This window comes from Protomyctophum parallelum, assembly GCF_964188405.1.
Source record: "Protomyctophum parallelum genome assembly, chromosome: 21".
In the NCBI taxonomy this organism is placed as follows: Eukaryota; Metazoa; Chordata; class Actinopteri; order Myctophiformes; family Myctophidae; genus Protomyctophum; species Protomyctophum parallelum.
In genome coordinates, this window is record NC_139713.1 from 1352646 (window position 1) to 1365145 (window position 12500).

Below are 12500 nucleotides of genomic sequence, written 5' to 3' on the forward strand. Positions count from 1 at the left end.
GTTGGTACCATTAGGAGAGATAACATGATGTTGGTACCATTAGGAGAGATAACATGGTGTTGGTACCATTAGGAGAGATAACATGGTGTTGGTACCATTAGGAGAGATAACATGGTGTTGGTACCATTAGGAGAGATAACATGATGTTGGTACCATTAGGAGAGATAACATGGTGTTGGTACCATTAGGAGAGATAACATGATGTTGGTACCATTAGGAGAGATAACATGGTGTTGGTACCATTAGGAGAGATAACATGGTGTTGGTACCATTAGGAGAGATAACATGGTGTTGGTACCATTAGGAGAGATAACATGGTGTTGGTACCATTAGGAGAGATAACATGATGTTGGTACCATTAGGAGAGATAACATGATGTTGGTACCATTAGGAGAGATAACATGGTGTTGGTACCATTAGGAGAGATAACATGATGTTGGTACCATTAGGAGAGATAACATGGTGTTGGTACCATTAGGAGAGATAACATGATGTTGGTACCATTAGGAGAGATAACATGGTGTTGGTACCATTAGGAGAGATAACATGATGTTGGTACCATTAGGAGAGATAACATGGTGTTGGTACCATTAGGAGAGATAACATGATGTTGGTACCATTAGGAGAGATAACATGGTGTTGGTACCATTAGGAGAGATAACATGATGTTGGTACCATTAGGAGAGATAACATGGTGTTGGTACCATTAGGAGAGATAACATGATGTTGGTACCATTAGGAGAGATAACATGGTGTTGGTACCATTAGGAGAGATAACATGGTGTTGGTACCATTAGGAGAGATAACATGATGTTGGTACCATTAGGAGAGATAACATGATGTTGGTACCATTAGGAGAGATAACATGGTGTTGGTACCATTAGGAGAGATAACATGGTGTTGGTACCATTAGGAGAGATAACATGGTGTTGGTACCATTAGGAGAGATAACATGATGTTGGTACCATTAGGAGAGATAACATGATGTTGGTACCATTAGGAGAGATAACATGATGTTGGTACCATTAGGAGAGATAACATGATGTTGGTACCATTAGGAGAGATAACATGCTGCTTTTAGATCTGCTGTTTTAGAATGTATTTATTTAGAAATTGGAGAGACACAGACAGCCCTTCCGGAGCGAACGCATGTGCACGCACGCACGCACACACACACACACACACACACACACACACACACACACACACACACACACACAGTCACGCACGCACGCATGCAGGAAGTCTTTGTAAGGAAGGATAGGTGCAGGGTAAGGAAATTAGCTCATTTGTTTTCTGATCCCACACACACACACCCTTCCTTCATTCCATCATGTTATTCCATAGAGTGCGTGCGTGTGTGTGTGCGTGCGTGCGTGCCTTCAGGCTGGTGTGTGTGTGTGTTGACCCTTGACCCTCCACAACAGAGCGGTTCCCATGGTAACTGGGAGTTGTTGCATGACATCATGCCTTTAGGCCAAACGGTCCGGCACGCGGAAACCACCCGCCCACCGACAAGAAATGATTATTATGACTAAAGCTAGCAAAATACAGTAGAATAAAAACAGTACAGTACTACAGTAGTACAGTAGTGCATCCCATGGATGCAGAGGTCGTTGTTTTATTGCGTCCTTTAACTATAAACTGCATTTTGGGATGCAAAATGCACCCTATAGAGCACCGAAGTCTGACGTCAATAGCGGTAGAGGACGCAAATCCACAGGTTCATGTACTTCTTATTTGCATTGTAATCCCCATAGGGGGGGATTTTAGACCGCCTCATATAAGAACTGTGTTTTATTTGCATTGTAATCCCCATAGGGGGGATCTTAGACCGCCTCATATAAGAACTGTGTTTCATTTGCATTGTAATCCCCATAGGGGGGGTTTTAGATCGCCTCATATAGGAACTGTGCTTGATAAATAAATAAAACATGTCATCCCGGCCGCTTCACTCATATGGATATGAAGAATCAACTGACTGAGAGAAAACGCTAATGTTACTGCTACTGAATTAGTTACATTTTCGCTAGAAGCAGACTGTATCATATATGAGTGACTGACTGTCATAACCGATACAGAGACACCTCCCTGACAATAACGCAGAGACAGCTTGTTTATTATTGGACTACGGATTATTAGTCATCGGACCCCCATTTAATGGCATTTTTCTTTCTCTGGGACCCCCAATTAAACACCCAAAACACAGTTAATTTAACTCAGAGTGTAACACATGGAACCAAATGGACCGGTTAGGGTCCATTTGGTTCCATTTGTACACTCTCAGAGTTACAGACCCATAAGGGTCCATTTGTTTCCTAAACTATCATTTAGCTGGGGACCCCCTGGGAGTCCCTCAGGGACCCCACTTTGCTCCTCCACAGAGCAGAGTGGGCGTGGCTGTGTTTATCTGCCGTCAACAGCTTCACTGCTGCTCCTTATCCGCGCCGTCGCGTCACGTGACCGTAACCCATTCTGACCTGAGATCAGATCCTACAGATGTCTTCTACCTTCTGACAGTTTTCTGAAAAAGCTATGTTTCTGTGTCAGTCGTTCTTCGATTTTTTTTAAATAGCAGACCTACAAAAGATTGTAGATCTGCTTTTTTTAAATAGCTAAAGTATAACATAATGCTAACACCAAAAGGGGTTTCCGCCCCAAAATTGACAACTTTAGGGTTTTTTTCAACCAAGGTTCATGTTTAGGTTGTTGTTGGCCTAAGATTTAGACTCTCGTAGACGGATGTTTGGATCCTGACGTTATCATGATGACTTGACTTGGACTATAATTATAGTGTCTATTTGTACGTCTCTAAATGTTTTGATGAATTGAACAAGGTGGACCCTCTTGTAAACGAGTGTAATGGTCTTTGTATTGAGTTGTGCTAGAAATGTACTGTAATTCTGCAAACTGTTAATAAATACAGAATACTAGTTAGCTGAAATCAATACATTTCTGAAATTAACAATTTCACCTAATTACTAGTATTAATTTAAAATGTTGTCTTTATATGTCCAATGTATTTGTATTTTGTTCATGAAGTTAACATAATTATAACTAAATGCATTTGTTACTTCAGGTTTCCAATTCAAAAAATAGCAAAAACATATTCAGGATTTAAATTACAATATAGCAAAAATAGCTGATCTACAAGCTCAAAAGTGTGACGCGTTTTGAGCTTGTAGATCGGCTATTCTGGAGTGTGGAACTATAGAGGCCCTCTGGAGTGAGTGTGGAACTATAGTGGCCCTCTGGAGTGAGTGTGGAACTATAGTGGCCCTCTGGAGAGAGTGTGGAACTATAGTGGCCCTCTGGAGTGAGTGTGGAACTATAGTGGCCCTCTGGAGTGAGTGTGGAACTATAGTGGCCCTCTGGAGTGAGTGTGGAACTATAGTGGCCCTCTGGAGTGAGGGTGGAACTATAGTGGTCCTCTGGAGGGAGTGTGGAACTATAGTGGCCCTCTGGAGTGAGTGTGGAACTATAGTAGCCCTCTGGAGTGAGTGTGGAACTATAGTGGCCCTCTGGTAGTGAGTGTGGAACTATAGTGGCCCTCTGGAGTGAGTGAGGAACTATAGTGGCCCTCTGGTAGTGAGTGTGGAACTATAGTGGCCCTCTGGAGTGAGTGTGGAACTATAGTGGCCCTCTGGAGTGAGTGTGGAACTATAGTGGCCCTCTGGAGTGAGTGTGGAACTATAGTGGCCCTCTGGAGTGAGTGTGGAACTATAGTGGCCCTCTGTAGTGAGTGTGGAACTATAGTGGCCCTCTGGAGTGAGTGTGGAACTATAGTGGCCCTCTGGACACAGCTTTTTCAAGAAAACAACATTTGTAGAATCGTTCCCAGGTCAAAATGGTTTAACGCTGCTATAAACAATACTATGTCAACATTTTAATGACCCTTTTTTCGTTTTGTTTAGCAGTTTTTTTATTCAGAGACAACCAGCGATGGGTAAAAAACGCTCCCCCCCCAAAAAATAAATAAAAGAAATGTCAGATTTAGTTCAGTGACAGTGGGTCACCTCCCCCCCTCCCCCCTGCTATGCTCTGTAGAGACGGCTTTCTATTCCTGGTCGGGGGGACAGAGGGGGGGGAGGGGGAGGGGGGCGCTGTCTAGGAAACAGTGAGGCTTGGTGAATGCCATGGCGTTTTAAAGGGGGGGAAACAAGCTGACAGCAGCATTCCCATTGACGTGTGAATCCCAGAGACTAGCTGCGACGCGTGTGGAATGTCCCTCCCTCCCTCCCCCCCCCTCCCCCATCTGGCCTGTCCAGTCAGCTGCCATGCAGACCCCCCCCCCCCCCCCCCCCCCCCCCCCCCTGTTTGGACAGACTGCATTGTCCCCTTACTGTCAACCCCCCCCCCCATCCCCTCCACCCCCCCCCCCCCAATATCCGTCCGGATGCCAAAGGCCTGAATGCCTCTGTTGGATTAGTTCTGACGTTCCTACAGAACCATGGACTCCAGTGTGGTTCAGAACCTTTACAGTGTGTGTGTGTGTGGTTCCTACAGAACCATGGACTCCAGTGTGGTTCAGAACCTTTGCAGTGTGTGTGTGTGTGTGGTTCCTACAGAACCATGGACTCCAGTGTGGTTCAGAACCTTTACCATGTGTGTGTGTGTGTGGTTCCTACAGAACCATGGACTCCAGTGTGGTTCAGAACCTTTGCAGTGTGTGTGTGTGTGTGGTTCCTACAGAACCATGGACTCCAGTGTGGTTCAGAACCTTTGCAGTGTGTGTGTGTGTGTGGTTCCTACAGAACCATGGACTCCAGTGTGGTTCAGAACCTTTACCATGTGTGTGTGTGTGTGGTTCCTACAGAACCATGGACTCCAGTGTGGTTCAGAACCTTTACAGTGTGTGTGTGTGTGTGTGTGTGTGTGTGTGTGTGTGTGTGTTACAGCACCATGACCACCATGGACTCCAGCGGGGCGGTGAAGGTCCTGGAGACGGCCGATGACATCCAGGAGCGCCGGCAGCAGGTCCTGGACCGGTACCGGCGCTTCAAGGACCTGTCGCTGGTCCGCCGGGCCAAGCTGGAGGACTCGTACCGCTTCCAGTTCTTCAGACGAGACGCCGAGGAGCTGGAGAAGTGGATCCAGGAGAAGCTGCAGGTCGCCTCGGACGAGAACTACAAGGACCCGTCCAACCTGCAGGTAGGGGGGTGTGTGTGTGTGTGTGTGTGCGTGTGTGTGTGTGTGTGTGTGTGTCTGGTTAGTGTGTGTGTGTGTGTGTGGTTAGTGTGTGTGTGTGTGTGTGTGTGTGTGTGTGTGTGTGTGTGTGTGTGTGTGTGCGCGCGCGCGCGTGTGTTTGTGTTTGTGGTTAGTGTGTGTGTGTGTGTGTGTGTTTGTGGTTAGTCTGTGTGTGTGTGTGTGTGTGTGTGTGTGGTTAGTGTGTGTGTGTGTGTGTGTGGTTAGTGTGTGTGTGTTCACCCTAACCTCTCCAGAAGCACCAGGCGTTCGAGGCCGAGGTCCAGGCCAACTCCTAACCCTATCCCTAACCTCTGACCTCTGACCTCTCCTCAGGGTAAGCTCCAGAAGCACCAGGCGTTCGAGGCCGAGGTCCAGGCCAACTCCGGAGCCATCGTCAAACTGGACGAGACCGGCAGCCTGATGGTCGGAGAGGGACACTTCGCCTCCGAGACCATCCGGGTAAGAGCGCCGCCCCGGTGTCCCCCTGTGTCCCCCGGTGTCCCCCTGTGTCCCCCTGTGTCCCCCGGTGTCCCCCTGTGTCCCCCTGTGTCCCCCTGTGTCCCCCTGTGTCCCCCGGTGTCCCCCTGTGTCCCGACACGCGTACTGCAGCTGTCCACCTCCTGTGGTTCTCAAAACATAGGGGTCAGCGACCCCTACATCGACATTTATTAGCTCCATTGAGCCCCCATTTGAAGAGATATTCCAGGGACCCCCATGAGGGGACCCCCATGAGAGAAGATCTTTACGGCTCTAGCAGTGATTCTCAACCCGTTTAATCTCAAGGACCCCCAGTTTGACATGCATTAGTCTATCAATGATTTAACTCTGAGAGTTTACACATGGATGTGTTACACTCTCAGAGTTACAGACCCATAAGGGTCCATTTGGTTCCATGTGTTACACTCTCAGAGTTACAGACCCATAAGGGTCCATTTGGTTCCATTTGTACACTCTCTGAGTTACAGACCCATAAGGGTCCATTTGGTTCCATTTGTACACTCAGAGTTACAGACCCATAAGGGTCCATTTGGTTCCATTTGTACACTCTCAGAGTTACAGACCCATAAGGGTCCATTTGGTTCCATTTGTACACTCTCAGAGTTACAGACCCATAAGGGTCCATTTGGTTCCTAACTATCATTTAGCAGGGGACCCCCTGGGACTCCCTCAAGGACCCCTGTGGGTCCCCGGACCACACTTTGAGAACCACTGTGTTAGTGCATACCAGTCGTATGATTGGTCCGCGGCGTCTGTTCTCTGTTGTATGATTGGTCGAGATCAGGAAATGTTGTCCAGTGTTTTCCAGATCTCACTACACCTGCCTAATGGTCGGTGTAGTGTAGCTTCCGTTGCTCCAGACTGTACGACGGAAGCATTTACATTTTACTCGTGATCAGAGCTTCCGTTGCTCCAGACTGTACGACGGAAGCATTTATATTTGACTCGTGATCAGAGCTTCCGTTGCTCCAGACTGTACGACGGAAGCATTTATATTTGACTCATGATCAGAGCTTCCGTTGCTCCAGACTGTACGACGGAAGCATTTATATTTTACTCGTGATCAGAGCTTCCGTTGCTCCAGACCGTACGACGGAAGCATTTACATTTTACTCGTGATCAGAGCTTCCGTTTCTCCAGACTGTACGACGGAAGCATTTATATTTGACTCATGATCAGAGCTTCCGTTGCTCCAGACTGTACGGCGGAAGCATTTATATTTGACTCATGATCAGAGCTTCCGTTGCTCCAGACTGTACGACAGAAGCATTTATATTTGACTCATGATCAGAGCTTCCGTTGCTCCAGATTGTACGACGGAAGCATTTATATTTGACTCATGATCAGAGCTTCCGTTGCTCCAGACTGTACGACGGAAGCATTTATATTTGACTCATGATCAGAGCTTCCGTTGCTCCAGACTGTACGGCGGAAGCATTTATATTTGACTCATGATCAGAGCTTCCGTTGCTCCAGACTGTACGACAGAAGCATTTATATTTGACTCATGATCAGAGCTTCCGTTGCTCCAGATTGTACGACGGAAGCATTTATATTTGACTCATGATCAGAGCTTCCGTTGCTCCAGACTGTACGACGGAAGCATTTATATTTGACTCATGATCAGAGCTTCCGTTGCTCCAGACTGTACGACGGAAGCATTTATATTTGACTCATGATCAGAGCTTCCGTTGCTCCAGACTGTACGACGGAAGCATTTATATTTTACTCGTGATCAGAGCTTCCGTTGCTCCAGACTGTACGACGGAAGCATTTGAACATTGCGAGAGGCAACAGTCTGGCAACACGAGACTACCCAGTGTGAGTGGTCCAGTATGTTAACCCCTTACTGTGTGGTCCAGTATGTTAACCCCTTACTGTGTGGTCCAGTATGTTAACCCCTTACTGTGTGGTCCAGTATTTTAACCCCTTACTGTGTGGTCCAGTATTTTAACCCCTTACTGTGTGGTCCAGTATGTTAACCCCTTACTGTGTGGTCCAGTATGTTAACCCCTTACTGTGTGGTCCAGTATGTTAACCCCTTACTGTGTGGTCCAGTATGTTAACCCCTTACTGTGTGGTCCAGTATGTTAACCCCTTACTGTGTGGTCCAGTATGTTAACCCCTTACTGTGTGGTCCAGTATGTTAACCCCTTACTGTGGGGTCCAGTATGTTAACCCCTTACTGTGTGGTCCAGTATTTTAACCCCTTACTGTGTGGTCCAGTATGTTAACCCCTTACTGTGTGGTCCAGTATGTTAACCCCTTACTGTGTGGTCCAGTATGTTAACCCCTTACTGTGTGGTCCAGTATGTTAACCCCTTACTGTGTGGTCCAGTATGTTAACCCCTTACTGTGTGGTCCAGTATGTTAACCCCTTACTGTGTGGTCCAGTATGTTAACCCCTTACTGTGGGGTCCAGTATGTTAACCCCTTACTGTGTGGTCCAGTATTTTAACCCCTTACTGTGTGGTCCAGTATGTTAACCCCTTACTGTGTGGTCCAGTATGTTAACCCCTTACTGTGTGGTCCAGTATGTTAACCCCTTACTGTGTGGTCCAGTCCTACACGCCCTACCGGACACAACAGAGACCCATAGTTAAATGTGTCAATATGGCTGAGTACATCCAAGTAGGTACTGCTGTGCTCTGTGTGTGTGTGTGTGTGTGTGTGTGTGTGTGTGTGTGTGTGTGTGTGTGTGTGTGTGTGTGTGTGTGTGTGTGTGTGTGTGTGTGTGTGTGTGTGTGTGTGTGTGTGTGTGTGTGTGTGTGTGTGTGTGTGTGTGTGTGTGTGTGTGTGTGTGTGTGTGTGCGCACGCGTGTGTGTGTGTGTGTGCACACACACATGCGTGTGTGTGTGCGTGTAGACATCTCTAGGGACGGGACAATGATAATCAAAACATGCTTAAACACAGCAAAAAAATGTTAGATCTACAAGCTTCTAAATCGCCTATTTTTCGACGCTAGCCCCTCCTATATTCAGCTATAGTGTAGATTTATAGGGCGCTAGCCCCTCCTATATTCAGCTATAGTGTAGATTTATAGGGCGCTAGCCCCTCCTATATTCAGCTATAGTGTAGATTTATAGGGCGCTAGCCCCTCCTATATTCAGCTATAGTGTAGATTTATAGGGCGCTAGCCCCTCCTATATTCAGCTATAGTGTATATTTATAGGGCGCTAGCCCCTCCTATATTCAGCTATAGTGTAGATTTATAGGGCGCTAGCCCCTCCTATATTCAGCTATAGTGTAGATTTATAGGGCGCTAGCCCCTCCTATATTCAGCTATAGTGTAGATTTATAGGGCGCTAGCCCCTCCTATATTCAGCTATAGTGTAGATTTACAGGGCGCTAGCCCCATCTATATTCAGCTATAGTGTAGATTTATAGGGTGCTAGCCCCTCCTATATTCAGCTATAGTGTAGATTTATAGGGCGCTAGCCCCTCCTATATTCAGCTATAGTGTAGATTTATAGGGCGCTAGCCCCTCCTATATTCAGCTATAGTGTAGATTTATAGGGCGCTAGCCCCTCCTATATTCAGCTATAGTGTAGATTTATAGGGCGCTAGCCCCTCCTATATTCAGCTATAGTGTAGATTTATAGGGCGCTAGCCCCTCCTATATTCAGCTATAGTGTAGATTTATAGGGCGCTAGCCCCTCCTATATTCAGCTATAGTGTACATTTATAGGGTGCTAGCCCCATCTATATTCAGCTATAGTGTAGATTTACAGGGCGCTAGCCCCATCTATATTCAGCTATAGTGTAGATTTATAGGGCGCTAGCCCCTCCTATATTCAGCTATAGTGTAGATTTATAGGGCGCTAGCCCCATCTATATTCAGCTATAGTGTAGATTTACAGGGCGCTAGCCCCATCTATATTCAGCTATAGTGTAGATTTATAGGGCGCTAGCCCCTCCTATATTCAGCTATAGTGTACATTTATAGGGTGCTAGCTAACGATATGAATGTCTGTTTCTAATCACGCTAAACGATATGAAGGCTTGTGGTCCCGTCTCTAGAAGTCTGTCCTCTCTGGGGCTTTGCTGTGGCGTGAACATTCTTTCTGATTCCACTCTAGACACGTTTTCTATAAAAAAAAAATATATATATATATATATATATATATTGTCATTTTTAGTTTTAGTCGACGAAAACAACACTTTTCGTTGTAGACTGATTGTAAATTACGTGATGCCAGACGTTTAACAATGTCGAACTCTTTCCTGTTTTTGTTTTTATGTGTTTTAATCTGTGAGATAAAAAGATTATATGTGTTTTATATTTTAGTATTTAAAAGTTACCTCACTTCCTTCCTGGGACTGAGACCAGATTCTACAAATGTCGTTTCAGTTTTCTGATAAAAAAACCCCCTTATGTTTCTATTGTCAGTGGATCTGTAGATCTGCTGTAATTTAACAGCTAAAGTTTAAAATCATGGTTTTAAACTGGTTTTAACCCGTTCTGGGCGGAAACCCCTTTTGGTGTTGCTTTAGCTGTTGACAAATAGCAGATCTACAAGCTCGTAGCGCGGCACTCGGTGCCGCGCTACGAGCTTATAGATCTGCTATTTTTGAGAAATGGTGAAAGTGCCTCACATCTGTGAATATTATATATTCTTTCAGAGCCAACGTTTTCAACTCGAACCTCTTTTGCTTCTCGGGGCGCTAGGCTAGCCGTGTATGCTAACGTTGTGTCCGGACCTCCCGGTCCGCTCCGTGTTTTCTCCTCCTCCAGACCCGTCTGGAGGAGCTCCACCGCCTGTGGGACCTCCTCCTGATGAAGACCAAGGAGAAAGGCCTGCGTCTGCTGCAGGCCCAGAAACTACTGCAGTACCTCCGCGAGTGTGAGGACGCACTGGACTGGATCACTGACAAGGTGAGGACGCACAGGGAAAACCTGGCACTGGATCACTGACAGGTTGAGTAAAACCTGGCACTGGATCACTGGCAGGTTGAGTAAAACCTGGCACTGGGTCAGTGACAAGGTGAGGACGCACTGGACTGGATCACTGACAAGGTGCAGTTCCTAGGCAGTGATGTAAACAGGCTTTCAATGTAATGAGTCCCAGCATGCAGGGATGGTCTCTTAGAAATGAGTCCCAGGGACATTTTATGAGTCCCACTTCATCCACGTTAGGAGTCATATTATTTTGCCATTTTTACAAATTGCAGCATTTAACTCCCATTTAATTGTTATAATATTCATGTAGAAAACAGAAGAAGAAATGATATTCTAACTAAAGCTAGTAAAATAAACAGTAGTGCATCCCGTGGATGCAGAGGTCGTCCCTCAACTATGAAGTGTGTTTTGGGATGCAAAATGCACCCTATTTTAATCTCTGCCTCGGGGAAACCTGGACTGGATTCGATCAGTGACAAGGTCAGTGCTTTGGTAGACTGGAACGGAGCTATGCTTTCTACGGCAGCTGCCGGCAGATACTGTGTGTATGTGTATGTATCCCCAATATAACGATACAGAGACACCTCCCTGACAATATAACGACACAGAGACACCTCCCTGACAATATAACGACACAGAGACACCTCCCTGACAATATAACGACACAGAGACACCTCCCTGACAATATAACGATACAGAGACACCTCCCTGACAATATAACGACACAGAGACACCTCCCTGACAATGTAACGACACAGAGACAGCTCCCTGACAATATAACGATACAGAGACATCTCCCTAACAATATAACGATACAGAGACACCTCCCTGACAATATAACGACACAGAGACACCTCCCTGACAATATAACGACACAGAGACACCTCCCTGACAATATAACGACACAGAGACACCTCCCTGACAATATAACGACACAGAGACACCTCCCTGACAATATAACGACACAGAGACACCTCCCCGACAATATAACGACACAGAGACACCTCCCTGACAATATAACGATACAGAGACATCTCCCTAACAATATAACGATACAGAGACATCTCCCTAACAATATAACGATACAGAGACACCTCCCTGACAATATAACGACACAGAGACACCTCCCTGGCAATATAACGATACAGAGACATCTCCCTAACAATATAACGACACAGAGACACCTCCCCGACAATATAACGATACAGAGACACCTCCCTGACAATATAACGACACAGAGACACCTCCCTGACAATATAACGACACAGAGACACCTCCCCGACAATATAACGACACAGAGACACCTCCCTGACAATATAACGATACAGAGACACCTCCCTGACAATATAACGAAACAGAGACACCTCCCTGACAATATAACGATACAGAGACACCTCCCTGACAATATAACGACACAGAGACACCTCCCTGACAATATAACGACACAGAGACACCTCCCTGACAATATAACGATACAGAGACACCTCCCTGACAATATAACGATACAGAGACACCTCCCTGACAATATAACGAAACAGAGACACCTCCCCGACAATATAACGATACAGAGACACCTCCCTGACAATATAACGACACAGAGACACCTCCCTGACAATATAACGACACAGAGACACCTCCCCGACAATATAACGATACAGAGACACCTCCCTGACAATATAACGACACAGAGACACCTCCCTGACAATATAACGATACAGAGACACCTCCCTGACAATATAACGACACAGAGACACCTCCCTGACAATATAACGACACAGAGACATCTCCCTGACAATATAACGACACAGAGACACCTCCCTGACAATATAACGACACAGAGACACCTCCCTGACAATATAACGACACAGAGACACCTCCCTGACAATATAACGACACAGAGACACCTCCCCGACA

General features: G+C 46.2%; 1 protein-coding gene across 3 annotated transcripts in view; it reads left to right on the top strand.

The window, feature by feature from the left end:
- The window catches only part of sptan1 (spectrin alpha, non-erythrocytic 1), a 112981-nt gene that overhangs the window by 19343 nt on the left and 81138 nt on the right, over nt 1-12500 (top strand). For all 3 annotated transcript variants that reach the window (XM_083794258.1, XM_083794260.1, XM_083794259.1), the window contains exons 2-4: nt 4899-5151; nt 5521-5646; nt 10422-10562. In XM_083794258.1, coding sequence (XP_083650384.1) covers nt 4903-5151; nt 5521-5646; nt 10422-10562 — 516 coding nt within the window. In that variant the 5' untranslated portion in view covers nt 4899-4902. The remainder of the gene's footprint in view (nt 1-4898; nt 5152-5520; nt 5647-10421; nt 10563-12500) is intronic.